This window comes from Electrophorus electricus, chromosome 19 (assembly GCF_041902795.1).
Source record: "Electrophorus electricus isolate QZ-2024a chromosome 19, ASM4190279v1, whole genome shotgun sequence".
Lineage (NCBI taxonomy): Eukaryota > Metazoa > Chordata > Actinopteri > Gymnotiformes > Gymnotidae > Electrophorus > Electrophorus electricus.
Genome location: NC_137515.1, coordinates 18,630,001 through 18,650,000, shown reverse-complemented (window position 1 = coordinate 18,650,000; position 20,000 = coordinate 18,630,001). Strand labels below are relative to the sequence as shown.

At 45.0% G+C, this 20,000-nt stretch overlaps 1 protein-coding gene and 1 long non-coding RNA gene across 2 annotated transcripts in view; one reads left to right on the top strand and one right to left on the bottom strand.

Annotated features, from left to right (window-relative positions):
• med13a (mediator complex subunit 13a) overlaps positions 1-15,812 on the bottom strand; it is a 57,218-nt gene extending 41,406 nt beyond the window's left edge. Inside the window, exons 1-2 of the mRNA XM_035535212.2 lie at positions 15,130-15,812; positions 9,895-10,129 (exon numbers count right to left, since the gene is read on the bottom strand). Of these exons, the coding sequence (XP_035391105.1) occupies positions 9,895-10,129; positions 15,130-15,195 (301 nt within the window). The 5' untranslated portion in view covers positions 15,196-15,812. The remainder of the gene's footprint in view (positions 1-9,894; positions 10,130-15,129) is intronic.
• On the top strand, positions 7,393-10,093 carry LOC145652371 (uncharacterized). The gene is made up of 2 exons (XR_014118562.1): positions 7,393-9,061; positions 9,391-10,093. It is a non-coding gene; the product is annotated as an uncharacterized LOC145652371 (long non-coding RNA).
• Positions 15,813-20,000: the final 4,188 nt, after the last annotated feature.

The window sequence follows — 20,000 nt, the reverse complement described above, 5'->3', positions numbered from 1 at the left end:
TTTAAATGTCATCAACCTTTGTTTTGTTTTCTTTGTTTAATAACTGTTAAGGCACTAGGACCACTGCAAAAGTATCAATTTAACACCAGGATCGAGGGAAAAAACAAACAAATACCCAACCCTACACACCCAATAGGTTAAACCTGGTAACTGGCAATGAGGGAATACGGAGGTTTGGGATAGCGCGTCGAGAACGCGGAGGCCGAAGGAGTGTACTAGTGTGTAGTGAACAGACTCCAATTTACAGGCAGATTTATGAGCTTAACTGATGCCTGAGAAATAGAAAGAGAGAGCGCGAGCGAACGCGCGCGTACCAAGTGATCCTCGACAGACTCCAAGCCAAAACTGACCGATGGCCAATAGCTCCCTCCAGACCAACTGTGCAGTGCCAATAGTGGGTGTGGGTGTCAGACAGAGGGCGTCTTACACTGGTCTCCAACACACTCACTCTGAAGTTCAGAATTAATGTGCTGCTAGGGAGAAGAAAGAGGAAGAAGGAGTATTAGAAGTAAACAGGGCGACAGCGCGCGCGCGCGCGTGTGTGTGTGTGTGTGTGTGTGTGTGTGTGTAGCCCTACCGCCACAGGTTTGTATGCGGGAGTCATTAGAACTGCAGTAGGTCATTAAACAGAAAGATTAATGTGTGCTGATCCACTGGCCTCAGGGGAGCGAGCAAAGACCCAGCAGAAAAAGACAGAGGAAGAGCACAGCCGCCTCCACACACCTCCCCAGACCTCCACACAGGTCCCCCAACCCACACACACCTCCTCCTACCTCCTCCAACCTCCACACACCTCTTCCTCTCTCATTACATCCTGCTACGTCCCTCCTTCTCTCCCCTCCCAGTCTTCATTCTCCATTTCCTCCACCCAGCCCAACCTCCCTAATCACTCACTCCTCTCTCTCCTGCACTGGCTCCATCAGTACATCCTTCTCGTTTTCTCTGCTGCCATTTTCTCTGTCCCTCCTATGCATGCGCTCTCTCTCTCTCTCTCTCTCTCTCATTCTCTTGCTCTGTCTCTCCATCCCCCTCTCTTTCTCCCTCTGCACTTCTGTGGTGCACCACTAGGACAGCAGAGCTTCTATTACTAATTAATGAATATTTCCTGTTTGTGCATGTGTGTGCGTGCGTGTGTGCACGTGTGTGAGTGAGACAGAGCACATGCCATGGTTCTATGATGCATGGAGAGACAGGGACAGAAAGGAAGGTAGTGAGAGACAGACAGAGACTGTAAGCAGACAGATGTCAGAGACAGACAGATATACAAGCAAAAAAGCTGCATTACCCAAACCAGCACAAACTTTCAGTAACGCCGACATCTTTTAAGGATTCCTTAGAAATCAGTCAATAGTTGATGCATTGTTTACAGACACAAGAGAGCTCCCAGATATCTAATAATACAAAACAATCACTATTCACACCTGTCATCCTTCCACATACAAGCAGTGAGGGCAGAGAGCAAAGGGAACTAAATATCTATTTTCCATAACCCTGCAGAGAAAAGAAGCCAAAGCCCCTTAAACCAAAAGGGGAGATGTTACAGGTCAGATTGTCATACACACATTCAGCAGGACTGATCGCTCAGCCTTCCTGAGGACACAACACAGTACTAAAGAAATTTGGGCAACACTAATGCAGGACATTAATGAGATCTAGACAACCTCTCTGGCTAGAGCAATCCAGCAGAAATGAACACTTGTCCTTTCATGGAATACACACAGGCACACACATGCTTGCACACACACACACGGTCCAAAAACGGGTGTTTGAAAGCTGCTTGCACATTTCCTGTCCAGGAGGGGGCTGGTTGAATAAAGCAGCCGAGAGGACATTCCAAAGTCGGGTCAAAGGTCAAGCAGCGCTAAGGATTTAGAAAATGGCCTGCAAGCAGCAAGGCATGTATACAGCACAACACAGGAGCACCATTCACGCTCTCGATCATTCCAGACTGAGCCAAAGAAATGACCCTCTCCTCCATCCGTAGATATGATCCAACACGTTTTTAATCTGTAAGCAGCTGAGCTCAGCAAACGCAGGCTTCACTACACTCACAGCTTGCCAATAAAGGATTGCTGATCTTCAACCCATCTTACACTGAGTGGAAAATTAACTTTTTAGTTCACCTGCCATGGGGTCTGGTGGATGAACAAATTTTACAACCACTTTTTTTAAAGAGCATACAGTAAAAATAAATAAATAAATAAATAAATATTTTATTTTTAAAAAGACAACAACACACATTCACCATCATACTTATTACCGCTACTACTAACTATATGAATAAGAATAACCATGATAGACAGACAGACAGACAAGAACCCAAATAGCAGTTGGTGGTGGTGTTGAAACTGGCCAGCGTCTGTTGCCTTAGCTAGATTACACTTCTGTTGTCTCCTGGTGTTCAGGTATGTTCAGGCTGCTGCCACACACAAGCTAGACAAAAATGTCATGAGCAAAAGTCATCTGGGGGGCAGACGGGGCTCAGGTACGGGCATCTTATGTGGGTCTAGCGTTTTATTTAACCCTCCACAGTGCATGTTAAGCGAAGCATATCTACCAGCTAAATTTACGTGCATATCCACACTGGGTGGGTGTTAATGCGTCACCCCGACCTTAAAGTCTATAATCCATTTCTCACTAGAGCCTCTGTTTTATCAATTAAGAGGCTTGCTTGCAACTGATTGAAAAAACACATTATAATCTCAGCTCACACTGCCCAAGCACCTTCACCATAAGGAGACAGAGCAGTGGAGCTTCTTCCTCAGATTTAACATGTCTTCCATCTGTGCAGAGTAAACACACCATCACAACGAGCCTTTGTTGGGAAAGTTGGCCATCTCTGCAATCATGAACACTGGTGGAACGTAACGCGATGAGGTGGAAACAGGTAGAACTAAACTCAGAGGTGGGGGAGGGAGAGCAACGCAGCCAATAGAAAGAGGCCTACAAGTAGACTGGCAACCACGTGTCATGAGTGACGGGGGGGAGGGGGGGGAGCACAGTGGAGGGGAAAAAACTAACAAACAAACAACCCAACAAACAAACCACACAGAGCGTAAGAAATGAACCCTACAGCAATTACCTTCCCAGACTGGCTGCAGCTCCTTAATTTCTATGCAAAAAAAGATTCAGACAGCAAGAGACAGGGAAACGGAGAGCAACATAGTGAGAGAGAATGCACGAGAAACAAAGAGAAGGGGGGGGTGAGAGAGAGAGAGAGAGAGAGAGAGAGAGAGAGAGTGTAAGAGAGAGGGAGGGAGAGAGAGTGGGAGAGCTCATTTATCCTTTGCTCTTTGGATGCCCCAAAGACATCAGCAGGATTTATGAAGGGAAAAGGAGGGGAGAAGCTAGCAGTAAAAAGGGGAAGGAGGAGGGGAGGCCAAGCCCACATTTCCATGAGAATAGGGCTCTGTAGCCTTCCAGTGTGCTGCTCATTTCACCGAACTGGAAGATCTGCTGACTTGGGAAAGGGCCGTCCCACAGGCGCCGGGACCTTCCAGGTGGCGTATTCCAGCGGCCCGAGCTGAACGGGCCATCGCACGCACGCGCCGCCAAAAGCGCAGCAGCTCGTCACACTCACGCTGCCAGCGAGCGCCATCCGGAGAGCCCTCGGCTCTGGGCTCAGACCTTCCTCTGGAGGAAAGGGATTAAAGGCTGGAAGCAATGGCACTCGCCTCGAAAATTAAAAGGCTTTTTCAGGCCGCTAATCTGATGAGGCGAGGAGCAGGAAGAGGAGGAGGAGGAGGAGGAGGAGGAGGAGGAGGATGAAGGAAGCAGCGCACGAGCAGACTGCGGATGTGCCAGCTGAGAAGAGGTCGGCTCCCTCTGCCATCTAGGCCAGAGGTCTCTGGAGGTCGTTTCAGAGCGTTCTGGGACTCTCGGCCGAAAACGAGCACACAGTCCACTTCTAGACTTCCTCAACTGCTAAAGTACCAAAACACATTACAGCATGAGAAGTGACATGGGAGAGCCTGACCATTAGGGAAGCTGCTTGCTTGGGTGCTTCATCAGGTGAACAAGGGTACCCATCCTGGTCGGAAAGCAATTTTCATACAATTTTAATTTCTATGTCACTCAGTGAGCTACATGATAAATCATGTGTACAGGAAACACAAGACGCATCGCTTGGTGTACACATGGCTTGGTAAGGGAACAGAGCTGTTGGCTGCTGAAGAAGACCTACACACATCAGGTTAACAGTTTATTTGCCTGCTTGGGCACAAGGCAGTCCGTGCCCTGCAGAAGGTGAAGCACATGTGAAAGGCAAGTGCAAACAATGGCCAGATTTAGAAGGATGGAGGCCTGAGTACTGAGTAACCCCTGCCCCGTGACAGCCACACTGGCTACCTGTCTACTGTCAGAAGTTGGTGTTCACGCATACACAGACCCAGTTCACGACATGCCTTTCTGAACTCAAGACATCCTGAAGTTGAGAATGGTTTAGCTAGCTTGACGGTTCAGCAAGTTTAACGGTTTTACAAGTTGGAATTGATCAAGTTTAAATAGACTGGCTATTAATTTAGCTAACTTAACATTTTTACATTTTACAATTTTTACGGCATTTAGCTGAAGCATTTATCCAAAGCGACTTACAATTATTAGCCTGATCAGTCCAGCTACCACTGGCCCCAGTGTTCTTCTTTCAGGTGCACTCAAAAGACCAATTTAATCCAGATTGTAAAAAAAAGTCTAAATGAATTCTGTTTAGAGAATATGAACTTCAGTAACTCGTAACATTATTATTATTATTGTTGTTGTTTATTATTATTATTATTATTATTATTATTATTGATGATGATGGAAACAATAAAACTAAAAGGCAAAAAGCTTTTAGGCAAATTGCAGTTTTAAGAAGAGAGAACTTAAACATTTAAAGTAGCACTAAACTAAACGGCTACTTCAGGATAAGAAGTGCTAGATTACTGTAGCCATCAGTGAACCCACGGAGAGTAATCAAACCCCATCTGAAGGGAACGACCTATGACAGAGTGGTAGCCGCATTTGTTCTGTTTTAAAAGGTTGCAGTGAACACATATTTCCCCAAAGCCAACAGCCCAGATCACTAGCAGATGTCTCAGCGAAAACAACCATTACTGTCAGGAGTTGGTATCATCTGTAAAAATGCACTAAACATCATTAGTGTCCTCATTGGATATGTAACAAAAAAAAACAAACAAACAAACAAAAACAGGTGATTTGGTTGTGTGTCAACTGCAACACTGTAAAACTGAAGCTCTCCTGTCATTTCTTTGGTAAGTAGGGTAATGTCAACAACTAGCAAGCTTGTAAAGTCAAGTCACATTTCGAGGTTAACTTGGCTACCTCACAAAAGGAATGACCTCATGGCACACGGCACGGCTGCTGTTGTCTGCTAATAGCTACCTAAAGGACATTTTGCAGCTATTTAGTGTCAGCTGGCAGTCGTTTTTGGATCTATTACCTCATGACATCAAGCTTTCCCTGAGTTGTTTCTGTATAAAGGATTGACCTATTGACCTATTAACTAGCTGTGATTAACATTATATGCTAATAACCCTGTCAATCATAAGGCAACTGAATTTACATGTGAACTACACAACACTATAGAAACCGCACTTGAAATTGTGTATTATAGAAATTCACAATTTCTACATGTTGATATAAAAGCAGACCATATTAAAAAAAAAACATCAGGTCCAGGTTAAAGGGTCAGTAAACAAAGTTCACAACAGCTCTTAGTGGCTGTTGTCTCCACGTGGCCTTTTAATCACATTAACAATGAATGCCCATTCAAAATATGCCATGACCTGGGTGTAAAAGGCTCAGACACAGAAGTAACGCAAGGCACCTGCACACGCGTGCGCACAAAATCTGCACATGCACTCACGCACAATGACTCACTAGCACGGGCTGTCATTGTAAAACGGGGATAATTAAGTGATAAAGGGGGAAAACCAACGGTGCATCCTCGCCATGTCATTCACTGCTACAACACATGCTGAAATATCAGTCCACTTTCTCCCTTTCGATTGGTGGAACAACTTCAAACAGTATTTCTGTTATTACTGCTGTATAAAGGACACCCTCCTCACTCTACGGCACCCGTTAGAACATGTATGCATTTACAACAGAAGGTGATTTAGGAGCACAGCACTGCAAAACACTCCCATCATTTACTGCAGCTCAATTTTCAGGCATTGTGTAAAACATAAAGCAACGTAGAATAAGGAACATAAAGAAACATAAGAATAAGATTTATTTCTAGAACACCTTTTAAAACAAGGCTTACAAACTGCTTTACAGAAGGATACAGAAGTAATAAAATTAAAAGATAAAAGCTAATCGAAGTAGAAGTTAAATAATTTCTAGACATCACAAAGAAATCTTTACGCTGAAATTTTCAATTTATAATGCGATTTCAGAGGGATCTGTGGCAGGGGAGCAACTTGGTCAGCAACAACATTCCACTCTGGCTCTGGAAGTCTGCTGTATCTGGAAAACCCGTCTGGAAGTCTGCTGTGGTGGCATATCTGGAAAACCCGTCTGGAAGTCTGCTGTGGAGGCATATCTGGAAGAACCGTCTGGGTGCAAAGTATAGCACGACCAAGACACTCCAGATGTAGACACTGCTTCTAGAGTAGGGGCCAACATAACACACAGCCACTACTGCTGTGTAGGGGCCAACATAACACACAGCCACTACTGCTGTGTAGGGGCCAACATAACACACAGCCACTACTGCTGTGTAGGGGCCAACATAACACACAGCCACTACTGCTGTGTAGGGGCCAACATAACACACAGCCACTACTGCTGTGTAGGGGCCAACATAACACAGCCACTACTGCTGTGTAGGGGCCAACATAACACACAGCCACTACTGCTGTGTAGGGGCCAACATAACACACAGCCACTACTGCTGTGTAGGGGCCAACATAACACACAGCCACTACTGCTGTGTAGGGGCCAACATAACACACAGCCACTACTGCTGTGTAGGGGCCAACATAACACACAGCCACTACTGCTGTGTAGGGGCCAACATAACACACAGCCACTACTGCTGTGTAGGGGCCAACATAACACACAGTCACTACTGCTGTGTAGGGGCCAACATAACACACAGTCACTACTGCTGTGTAGGGGCCAACATAACACACAGTCACTACTGCTGTGTAGGGGCCAACATAACACACAGTCACTACTGCTGTGTAGGGGCCAACATAACACACAGCCACTACTGCTGTGTAGGGGCCAACATAACACACAGCCACTACTGCTGTGTAGGGGCCAACATAACACACAGCCACTACTGCTGTGTAGGGGCCAACATAACACACAGCCACTACTGCTGTGTAGGGGCCAACATAACACACAGCCACTACTGCTGTGTAGGGGCCAACATAACACACAGTCACTACTGCTGTGTAGGGGCCAACATAACACACAGCCACTACTGCTGTGTAGGGGCCAACATAACACACAGCCACTACTGCTGTGTAGGGGCCAACATAACACACAGCCACTACTGCTGTGTAGGGGCCAACATAACACACAGCCACTACTGCTGTGTAGGGGCCAACATAACACACAGCCACTACTGCTGTGTAGGGGCCAACATAACACACAGCCACTACTGCTGTGTAGGGGCCAACATAACACACAGCCACTACTGCTGTGTAGGGGCCAACATAACACACAGCCACTACTGCTGTGTAGGGGCCAACATAACACACAGCCACTACTGCTGTGTAGGGGCCAACATAACACATAGCCACTACTGCTGTGTAGGGGCCAACATAACACATAGCCACTACTGCTGTGTAGGGGCCAACATAACACACAGCCACTACTGCTGTGTAGGGGCCAACATAACACACAGCCACTACTGCTGTGTAGGGGCCAACATAACACACAGCCACTACTGCTGTGTAGGGGCCAACATAACACACAGCCACTACTGCTGTGTAGGGGCCAACATAACACAGCCACTAGTGTATTGCACCAACACTATTAGAAACTATTGCCATGAGAAAACAATTGAGGGAGGGAAAAGAAAAAAAAACAATTGCAGTTTCTTAACTGTGATGTCCATATGAAACAGAATGGCCTTTCCGCCGTAGTCTAGCTACATGCTGATGAAACAGGGTTAGGATTTTAAATCTGCTTCGGCTATACAAAGGCCCTCGTGTCAATCCTTTAGTCGTTTGTTTCTGGACTGTGTTCAGCGGGCAGACCTCAGCCGTTACAACCGGGCCATAAAGCACCTAAACACGATGTCCGTCCTTCCAGAAGATACGATAACCATTTCGCTCTGCGAGCGGGGCGTATTACTGAAAGGCGGAGATGTTCTGATACGGATAGGCCCGGTGGTCACACTCACGGAACCTGTTCCTTATTAAGAGTGCACAAACAGCTCACTGGGGCTCACCGCTCCTCTGTGAGGCTGTTTTCAGCCTCTCACGTGTGTGTCTTGGTGGAACTGGGTCTCAGGACACAGGCCTACACCCGTTTCTTAGGAACAGAAGTGCTCATGGCTTCTCAGTCACCGTGGAAGTGCATCTGCAAGCCATATCACACCGGGGCTGCCAACATCCCAAGATGGACGTGCAGGGATAGTTAAAATAAGAGCCTTTGCAGCATGGTTAATGCTAAGCAAATGTTCATAAATAGTAGCCTAAATGAAATATAATACACAATATTGCCCAGCAACAGGGTTATTATGGGGTTGTTTCTTGTCTCTGTGGACCGTGTGTGCCTCCACTTCCAACCATCTACTGACACAAAAGCAGGGCCACGCAGGGCACAGGGCACGCAGACAGGAGAGCTCTCTTCCTCCACTCTCCTCTTACTTAATTTTCTTTCCGTTTCTCTTTTCTTCTTTCTCCACCTCTCTCTGTAACTCTCTCCCTCATTCTTTTTAGCCGCATTTCTCCTCTCATGAGTAACGATGGAATGGAGGCAATATCTTCAGCCATCGTAAAATGGCAAAAGACAGAAACCGAGAGCTTTCTAATTTCTAACAGGATGCTTCTTGGAGATGTCATGACAAAACAAAACAGCCATCACATCTCTGACTCAGGTATGAACTGCAGTCCATAACGGGTTCCTGTGATCTCTATGATTAAAAAATAAATAAATACAAACCACACACACACACACACACACACGCACACACAGACACCTGTTCAGTCATGCATTTTGGACCTTAAATAACCAGACCTTGATTTTATAGATGTGTGGGCCACAGAAGTGAGACGAAGGGACTCACACAAGAAGGGACTTCTCATAACATGTCATAACCTGTGTGTGAACACACACTATGCAAAGGAATGACTAAGCACCCCGTACTGGGCAAAGGTGATTTTATATTCAATATTTTTAATGAAATGTACCTCTTTGCTTGTACAGTTGCTGTAGAGAAGAAAACTGGTGTAGAGTTTTATGTGGTCATCTGAAGGACGAGTGAAAATGACAGCCATCTCTATATAGGCAAAACTTTCAAAAATACTACAGCAACACCAGTCTCTCTGCCAGACCGAGCCCCCCCCACTCAAAAACCAGAAGACTGATCACCAAGACATCTGGAGCATTTCAGTACAACTGGTACAATTGGTTTCCAGTAATAAACACATTCTTGCAGAACACTCACTTAAAAGAGTGAAACTTGCTCAAACCACAGATGACAGAGTGCTGCTTTTAGCAACAAATGTAGACAAGACTGTGCACTTTGCTTCAGGTGGAACTCAGACAAGTCAACTGTGTGTAAAAACTGTGGGTGTAAGAGGAAGCCAAAAAGGAAGAAAGGAAAATGAGAGAGAGACAGAGAGAGACAGAGAGAAAGAAAGAGAGAGAGAGATTGTTGACCACAACACAAAGACAGTTTGCAACCACAAGGTACTCCTGCCTGCTCACCTATGAGCTCATGGTGGATGAGATCGGAGAAGTTGGGATCGTCACCCCACCAGAAGAGCCAGAGCTCTCGCCGGCCCAGACGCAAGCTCCGTCTCCACACGCTCAACACGTCCGCCTTCAGGCAGCGGCTGAAGCTGCCGAGGATGGGGTCTTCCTCCGTGACCGGAAACACCATCGGAGCCGACGTGGGACCCTGCCACATGTACCGCTTCCATTTGATTCCCGTCAGATCAGCCTGGGAGAGAGGGGGCGGGGTGGGGGGGGGAGTGTTTGTGTTAGCCTGTGAACTGGTTTATAGTCAATGCTGGTTTTAGGAGAGGGATGTTGCCAATAACCAATATAAAGCTGATATTAAGAATTTACTTCAACACAGGCTACGTTCAGAGACAATAATGTAGAGTACATAATAATAATAATAATGATATTATTAATAACCACCACTTTAAAAAACACAGGTAAATAATCCATGCAGCTCACACAGACTACTGCTGACTAAGACATAAGAAACAAGGAATAAAAGACTCCCTAAGGGCTACTTTTCTGCCATTCTATTTAGGAACAGCAAACAAACAAAAAAAAATACACATCAGGAATTTAATTTTTTTTAATTTGTAAATATCATTATAAAACAGGCTACAATATCGCAGAAGCACACACACACACACACACACACACACACACACACACACACACACACACACACACACACACACACACACACACACACACACAGCAGAGTAGCCTCTTCAGAGAGCAGCCTCTCACTTTATACGGATACAGCAGGGCTTCCGTGAACATAAGCCTAAATATGTCACTTGAATGTGTTAGCGCTAGGATTGAACGGAACATAGGTTTTTTGAAATAATTTTTCAAAACGTCAGCGGCTGCATGCCTTTGATTGGAAACTCCAAATGGGCTGGCTTTCACATTTTTCCTTAGCGCAATACCCAAATAAACCTAAAAGCATTTAGGTTTAGGTGCGATAAGTGGAATGTGTGGAATCACATAACTAAAACATGTCGAGTCCTCTTTCCCTCACCCTTCTTCGATAGGATGTAGAGTGCAGGCTAACAATAAACGGTAAACTTGTTAAGCCCAAGTAACAAGCTCGTATCTACAGTGAATGCTGAATGACAAAAGGTACAGAGCTACACGTGTAGAACAGAAGACCTTGGATTTTCTCACATAGTCTTATTGTAGCCTAAATAAAGCACAGTAACAGTAAGAAAGGTAGTTCAGGTGTTTTTGGCAGGTAAACAGGTAACAGGTAAATCCTCTTTAAGCACATGAGTGACGCACACACACCTGCTAAGATCACATGACTTGGCCGGGTCTTGGATATCTGCATGGTCTGAGTCTGTACACCCCCACCCCACCCCATCCCCCCAACAAACACTAGCCCAAAATATCAGCAAGCCATTATCAGTAACTACATATAAATGTGTAATACACCGCCCTGCACAACTACTTATTCCAAGCTGGCCAAAGCCAGGAGACCATCTGTTTTGCTGCAGTAGATGACATTCACGTCCAATCTTCTAAGATGTGAGCCGTGATAAACCCGTCACAGCTGCTGAGGCCTGGGTTTATTGATCTGCTCTGAACGGCTGCATGTGCGAGTGTCTGAGGGAGATAGGCTGAAAGAAGAAAAAAGCACAATCGTCCGCCTTATGTTTGTCGTTTGGTTGTGGGGTTTGTTTGTTTTTTTGCCTCGTGTTGTTACATTAATAAATGGTGTACAACAATGGTAAATGTGCTGATAGAGGAGAGAAAAAGAACTGTGTATAAATAACCATGAACAGGAAAACAACAACAACAACAACAACAGCAGCAGCCCAGTTAAGGTAAGTGTGTCCATGGTGGATTAGTTTACTGTAATGCTGAGTGGACAAAGCTCCCAGGTAACCAACCAGCTTGAAAGAATGCAAAAAAATGAACCTTAAATGTACTTTACAACCAGGGAGATTTGGTAACACAGCACTGGTCATTTTCCATTAATAAATCAATACTAAAGTGGTTTGTACTCCCAATATGAGGCTAATTTAATTACCTGTATATATATTCAAACTAGACTGATGGGTCCCTTACACACTCAGAGAGGCAAAATCAATTCATCAACCATCCTTCTCCAAATAAATTAGAGCAATACCTTTTTTGTATTAACAAGGAAAAATTTTCAGGATTTTTTATTTATGTTTTATTGACACCATTTTTTCCCACTTCAATGCAGCAACAGTAAACAAATGAACGATGAGACTATATCTTCAACTGTTTATAAAAAACTTAACACAGCATGACTGTTGCTGACTGAAACTACTGTAGCTACTTCTCAACCTGTGAGAATATTCTGAGCCCTTGGCTGTATGAGCAGAGACGAAAACCAGCTGCACAAACATGCAAAACGCACATCTGGATGCAACAAAGTGCAAGAGGAACTAGGGGCACTCAAGCTGGCAATCCGAGAAGACCTACTGGTGCAACGAACAAGACCAAGACTGCCAACACTTGGCAATGCTCTTGGATATTAATGGGACAAGAAAAATAAGAGATTACAGGCTCTCTCTCGCTAAAATAAACAGAGAGAAACAATAAAATTAAAAGGAAACCTCAAAATAGGCCAGATTTTTCAAAATGGCAGAACAGAGAATCTCAGCATCTTGTACATTACGATAAACCAGGAATACTCTGTATTTAGACAACATACTTCTGAGCTCTTGCAATTTCCTCCATTTTAAACTCTTTCAGTACAATACCAAAAAACAACTGAATGTGAACATTTAAGTGTTTAACAAGGTTGTGGAATTTGGTAGTAGTTTGACATTTGGCATGTGCAGACCATTTTACTTAGTGATGACTAGATCACAGGGTCATGACCTTTCCCTTCGTTCAGCTGCTACCTTCTCTATCACAGTCTCAGTCACCCCTCTGCACCCCACTCCATGTTAGCACTACTCTCTAAGCAAACAGCTGCCTTGTTTGAAAATCGCAAAAAGCAACAGGTGAGGTGAATCATTTTAACTCCCTGACAGACACACACACCCACCCACACCTCCCCAACACACAGACACCTCCCCTAACCACTGTTCCTCAAACTGATGGCAACTCTGCCACACTGAAACAATCCGGTTTGTTGTTCACACGAAATAAATGTACATCAATAAAGTTCCATGAAACAGCTCTCCAAAGCACCCTACTATACTAAAAGAATGTGATTGTGTGATTACAGCACACGCTCCAAAAGAGGTCTTTTGAGATTAAACAAACAAATTCAGCATTTGTATACCTTAGGCAATTTTAACAAGCAAAATGCTCGTTTTGGATTCATTTTAGGCATACTGGCACAACACTGCCCTACTAGTAGCCAAAAATAAACAAACCAAACAGGCTTGAACATTGCTGAACAGACACACAAAAAAAAAAACACTACAACCACAGTGCAAAGGGTCAGAGCCATGTATGTGGAAGCTGCTCATTAAAATGCCTGTGCGCACAGCCTGGTGAAAGCATGCCTTTTCAATATCCCCACCATCCCAAAAGCATCAGAGAAAGAGCACAGTAAATGTAAGCAAAAGTACCACTTTAACACCTTCTCTAATACTTAAGCTGTTGTAAGCTTTACAGTGCTTGTAGGAAACTGTACTGTGCTTTGTTGACAAAAATACTAACCACTGCCTGCTGTGAAATCAAGACCATGTGACGTTTCATCGACCAAGACATGTGAGCTTCTCATATGCTGCTTTTAAAAATTTCTGATCTGCTCTGCCAAAAAAAAAAAACAACAACAACAACAACAACATGGTGTATACACAAGACCAATCGATTTAATCATATATTAATGTATGCTAAAAAACATTTTGTGTTGCTTACCACCAGATTTGCAACTTAATATTCAGTTCTACATTATGTATATGTCATTTCGTAGCCAGGCATTGCTAACACGTGTCCCTGTGCTAAAATTACATTCACAAAAACAAAACAGGATAGAACACTATAACATGCACGAGGAAAGACGCTCTACGTGAATAATCAGGGAGAGCTCTGGTCTCAGTGAGAGCTAAACCATATTTCCATAAATCCATGATAGAATATAGAAGAATTAGATTAAACTGTCAGCAATAAAACTGACATCCGCTGGTACAAAGTGTCTCCGACAAAAGAAAATGTGTTATGCTATACTCTTTTTAAAAATGCTTTATTCAACTTGTCTCATGATGAATAAAGGAGGTGAAAACGGGTTCTCGGCCGAGTAAGCCATTCTTGCATCTCATTACAACAAAAGGCAAACAGGGAGGTCCACAGCCCAGGGGTTGCACTCAAAGTCATAATTCTGTGTGAGGCCTTGAGTGCACAAGCATGTAGTGTGCAAAAATGTTGTAAACACCACCCATATCACCAACTGTTATAAACACCAACCATATTACCAGGGAACACAACCATCTGAATAAAAATAAAGTTGTAAACACCACCCATATCACCAACTATTGTAAACACCACTCGTATCACCAGGGATCACTACAATCTGTATTAATAATGTTGTAAACACCACCCATATCGCCAGGGATCACTACAATCTGTATTAATAATGTTGTAAACACCACCACCCTCTGTATCAAACCCGACAGCACCGTTGCAGTGTCGAGGTGAAGACACACCGTGTTCTGTATCCCGTAGTGATTCTGACCGAAACAGTTAAACATGTCAACACAACTAAACCAGGCTGAGTTAGCCTGGCCATCACGAAGCCGTTATCCAGCCAGACACTCCCGAACAGAAATAAGACATTGTTTCACTAAGAGATGAAACTGACTTTAAAGGCAGATCCACGGGGGTCCGGATAAACTGTCATTCAGGACACTAACGAAGAAAGTACTATTCACCGCCCGCTATATAATTCGCCCATGTTTATCTCCGAGAGCACGTAAAGTTTGCTTCATCTCACAAACTTAACCCAAGCTAGTCAACGCTGCAGACGAACAACAACAACAACAACGACGACGACACGATCCCAGGGCGAAAAACGTGCGAAAACGCTACTGAACTTCTTTCTGTCTTTGTCAGACTGAGCCCACGCCAACCGAACCCAAACCCCCCGCACAGCCGGGTTAAGGCCCGGTCGGTACCGGGCCCTGCTAGCCGGGCCCTGCTAGCCTGCTCCCTACGCGGCGGCTAACGCTAGCAGACTCGCTAGCTCTTGTTAAAAATGGCTGCGGTCCCCTTTAGTTTTAAATCTCTTACCAGATAGAAGAGGTTGGAGTGGCAGTCCTCCAGGCTGGCCCCGTTTGGTACGAAACAAGAACTCATCCTTTCACTGCGCGGTCGCACACCCCACCATCGTCACGGTTCCCGGGAAATAAAGAAGGATTTTTTCGGGGGGGGGGGGGGGGGGGGTTGGTGGCTAATGTCGGCAGTGCTAAGAATTATTTTTACACAATCGGTGGGGGAATGTGTCTCAGCAGCCCCATCCGACTCGCCTCCGTCCTCCACAATAATAACCCGAAACGGTGGGGGGGGGGGGGGGGGGAAGACTCAGAGCACCGCCGCCTCCGCCGTCGACGAGCCTGAAACCGCGACGCGATAAATTAAACGTGAAAATACCGAAAACAGCGTTAAAAGAGAAAAAAAAGAAAAAAGGGAGAGCCCAGAGACAACTGTCCCCCTCCCCCTTAGCTCGAAACGGTCTCCGCTAAAACGGCCTCCTTACGCCGCCACCGCCGCCACGGCCGCGCTAAAACCGAAAAAGCATCCCGGATTAAAAAAAAAAAAAAAAAAAAAAAGCGTCGCGAAACACGACGGGGAAACTACGCCGAGCCGCTCGTCCTCAGACCATATTCTCGGTACGTGTCCCTGCTGGTTTCCATCTGAATTCACGGATTCCTTTCTCTAATGGCGGCCGCGGGGAGAACTCTGGCTCCCGCGCCTGATTGGCTCGCGCGCGGTCACGAGGGGCGGCCACGGCACTGCGAGCGACGCGCGCCGCCGCCGGGCTTCCGAGCGAGCGCACGACGGAGCCTTTAAACCCTGCCGTCTTTAGCAGTGCACCACCTAGTGAGAGCACACGCAACGGAGCCCTGCACACGGTGCAAAAATCAGCGTATGCAATTAGCCCGCGGCCGCGTTCAAGAGTAAGGGTTTAATACAGGAATGGAGATGCAGAAAGTGATAGCTGCAGCACGACAGGAGAACCCGACGCAGTCTGGCATTATCCTTGTGTTAAATTGTTTTGCACTGCATTTAAAGCATTTCACTGAGGCTTTTATCCAAAGCGACTTACAATTATGACTGAGTACAACTTGAGCAATTAAGGGTTGAGGGTCGTGTTCAGGGACCAGACAGTGGCAACTGGGCAGTGGTGGGGCTTGAACCAAGTCAAGTACCTTAACCACTGAGCTCCACTGCCCTTTATGACTTTAGTTTAGGAGACCACTGGAGAGGTCTACTTCCAGGAAATCTGGATATTACGTTTTATTGAACAAATAGATGTTCATCATTGAGTCATATAAATATGAGCATTAAAAAATGATGGAACCTTGAATTCAAAGTGAATTTAGCAAGGCTTTAGTCAACAAGGGTGTCCATTCAGAGTAGACAGAGGTGAAGGTTTTGAAGATGGCCCCTTAAAATAGTTCTTTCACTGGTGACAGACAAGAGCCCTCACATACACACACACATAATCGCAGATGATAAATTCCAAAGACCTTAACATGGTAATAGAGGTACTTTATCAGACTAGGCACTCACACCTCATTCACAGATATGGCAGCTGTGTGTGTGTGTGTGTGTGTGTGTGCGTGTGTGTGTGTGTGTGTGTGTGGGTGTGCGTGTGTGTGTGTGTGTGCGTGTGTGTGTGTGTGTGTGTGTGTGTGTGTGTGTGTGTATGTGTGTGTGTGTGTGTGTGTGTGTGTGTGTGTGTGTGGTGATAAACTTTCCCATATTCTTTGTATGACTGTTAATGCAATTATGATATTAGTTAATTCAGTATGTGCATTTTTTGGTTTATAAGCAGCTAGGCCTTCCGAAAACAGCTGTAGTTGAGTTATTCTTGTACTGGGCTCCTGTGGCTTAAAAGAATAGACTTAGTTTAGTCCAGCACAGGGACCTCTGCTTAACAAAAATTTAAGGTCTACATCAACAAACCAGATCATCTTCACTAATAAAGCAATTATTACATAGAACTTATAACTCTTGCACTATAAATCCATTTCAAAAAGTGAAAGGACCTCATGAAATGCAGTTGTTTTGAGGCTTGGTTAATGTACTGTAACTGAGATTAAATTTAGTTAGTCCAGTCTAATCCAGCACTGTTTCTGTGTTTAGAAAAAAGGTGAAATATGATGGCAATAACTGCCACTCTACAGTCTTTTGGAGATATATGCAAGGAATTGTATTCATGGATACATTGTATTTGTTATTCTATTTGGACAGGATAATCAATCAGAAGCTGTATAAACACACACACACACACACACACACACACACACACACACACACACACACACACACACACCAGTCTCACTTGTGTGTATTTCATGAGTAATATACTGGATGTAATTTATTTATTTATGGCTGCGAAAGGTGTTCAGCAAAGCTTAAATTGAACCAGGATAACTGGAATTAATGGCTTAAGAATTCAATTTAATTTCTGATTGTAAAGTTTTACGGGTTGCCTGAGATTACTTTAAAGTGACACATTTGTGAAAATAAACCTGGGCAAGGTGTTCGTTGTCAATGGGCAATATTGTTTGAGCAGATGTCAGTAGTCAATGCAGTTGAAACACTTTTCAGTAGTTTATATAGTTTGAGAATTTGTCAGTAATTTATGTAGCTTGAGCAAAATGGAATTTGTTCCAAGGTATTGCTGTTGGGAAGAATCAGTACAACTCGTCATGTAGATCAGTACAACTTGTCATACATGTGCCCTTTCTAAAGAGCAACCGCTCTCTTGCTTTCTTATACATGTCAGCTTGAAAGGGAATTGTGGCTAAAGCTGGACTAGGAGGGTGTGATCGCAGAAGAAACTTCTACAAGTGATCTGTGGGAATCTCTACACCACAGGAGGTCATGTTTTTATGGCTACACACTAACAGGTTTTGCACTGGTTGCATTTCACACTGTTTAACCCCTGCGTAATAGAGCTCCAGCACCCACACATATGGGGGGCAGACAGAGAGACAGACAGACCCCATCTAGCATTTGTCAGCCTGCCCCACTCATGCTGGGAGAGGTGTGGTCCCAGACATGAGTAGTGTGAGCAGGGGAAGCCCAGGATTGGCTGGGCTGGTGTTCAGCAGCAGCCCGTACTGTTTACACAGGCCAAGTGCTGATATCCTTCATCGTGGTTTCACCAGACACCGAATGAGAAAGTGATCACGAGGGTCAACAGGCCAGCGTGTTCAAACAGAGAGGCCTGCTGACGGCTGTTCCACATAAACACACACAGAGTTGAGGCAGGCATGCACACACAACACACAGGCACACAACACGCACATGCAAAACACACTGGAACACACACAAAATACACACGCAATACGCACACACAAAACATGTGCTGGAACGCGTACAAATCATACACAAAACACACAGGAACACATACATCCACCCAAAAAACACACACTGGGACACACACATCCACACAAAACATACACTGGAGCACAAAAGACAAACACAAAACATACTTTAATCTTAGACAATTATTTTTCTCTGACATTGCCCCCAATTAAGATATGAGATATTCAAACAGTAGAGTCCAAATGAAAATACATTAAATATGCAAAGGAAGCAGAAAGAATGTTTATATTAATAGAATATGTATATTTAATAGAATAGACTATTTTATAATACACTACTGTAACTAATAGTCCATAATGAAAATGCTTTTAACAAGAGTGCATTAAACTGTTTCATCTTATGTAATCATGTCAGAGACATACAGAAATCAGAGCACTTTCCATCCCATCCTTTCGATCTGTGGGGGGTCATGGGGGCTGTGTCAGTTCTGTCGAAGAGCTGCTCAGGTTGGCACTCAGTGCAGGTCTCTACAGAGCAGGTCTCCACAGAGCAGGTCTCTACAGAGCAGGTTTCCTCAGAGCAGGTCTCCACAGAGCAGGTCTCCACAGAGCAGGTTTCCTCAGAGCAGGTCTCTACAGAGCAGGTCTCCTCAGAGCAGGTCTCCTCAGAGCAGGTCTCTACAGAGCAGGTCTCCTCAGAGCAGGTCTCCACAGAGCAGGTCTCTTCAGTGCTGCTCTCATGAGGTTCTCACTGATGACAATCATGACATTTATCCCGTCAGTCTTCCCAGCTGTAGCTGTGCGCAGAGCCGCTACCCTCCGAGCAGGCCTGTTTGGGAGGTAGTACAGGCGGTCCTCTCAGCCAGACGTCCTCCGAGCTGAGCCGTCAGGAGGTGTGGGGGAGCCGGGCCCGAACGCCTGGCACTATTCTACGTGTGGCCGAGGGACACACAGCTCTCCCCCAGACCGTAGCCGATTGTGTCAATCCAACACTCTCCACAGAGCTCTGGGTCCTTTCAGGCGCGCTCCGGGAGCTCTGGAGGCCACAGGGCCCCTTTTTGTTGTCTCAGAAGTATGGGGCAAATCGTATGCAGAGGCTTCATTTGCTTAGAAACTTTTTTCTTTTTCAAAGGGGGATGGGTGTGAATCTAAGTGAGTGTGTGGAGGATCACCAGACAGCAGTGTTTATTCCCCAAGTGCCAGTGAAAAATGAACTTTAACCCTGATCTCTGCTCAGTTTTGTAGCATTTCTTTAAATCACCAGAATTAACATTTGTACAGTTAAAATTGCTCCTAAATCAGCAGGACAGGATCACTTTTAGTGAGGTATGTGTGCCCTTTAGAGCTTGTTAGGAGTGTTGTGTGTGCTCTGTACTTTAAGCGTGAACCAGTGCTTGAACAGGAGTCAGTTTAGTACAAATCCAGTCTGAGTACACACATTCACTTCTCATGGAGTAAAGACATGGAGGCCTCTTTGCCGTGTGGCAAATGAGAAAATAGATGTTCTGCATGGCCCCTGCACCCTCTCTCTCTCTCTCTCTCTCTCTCTCTCTCTCTCTCTCTCTCTCTCTCTCTCTCTCTCTTTCTCCCTCTCTCTCTCTC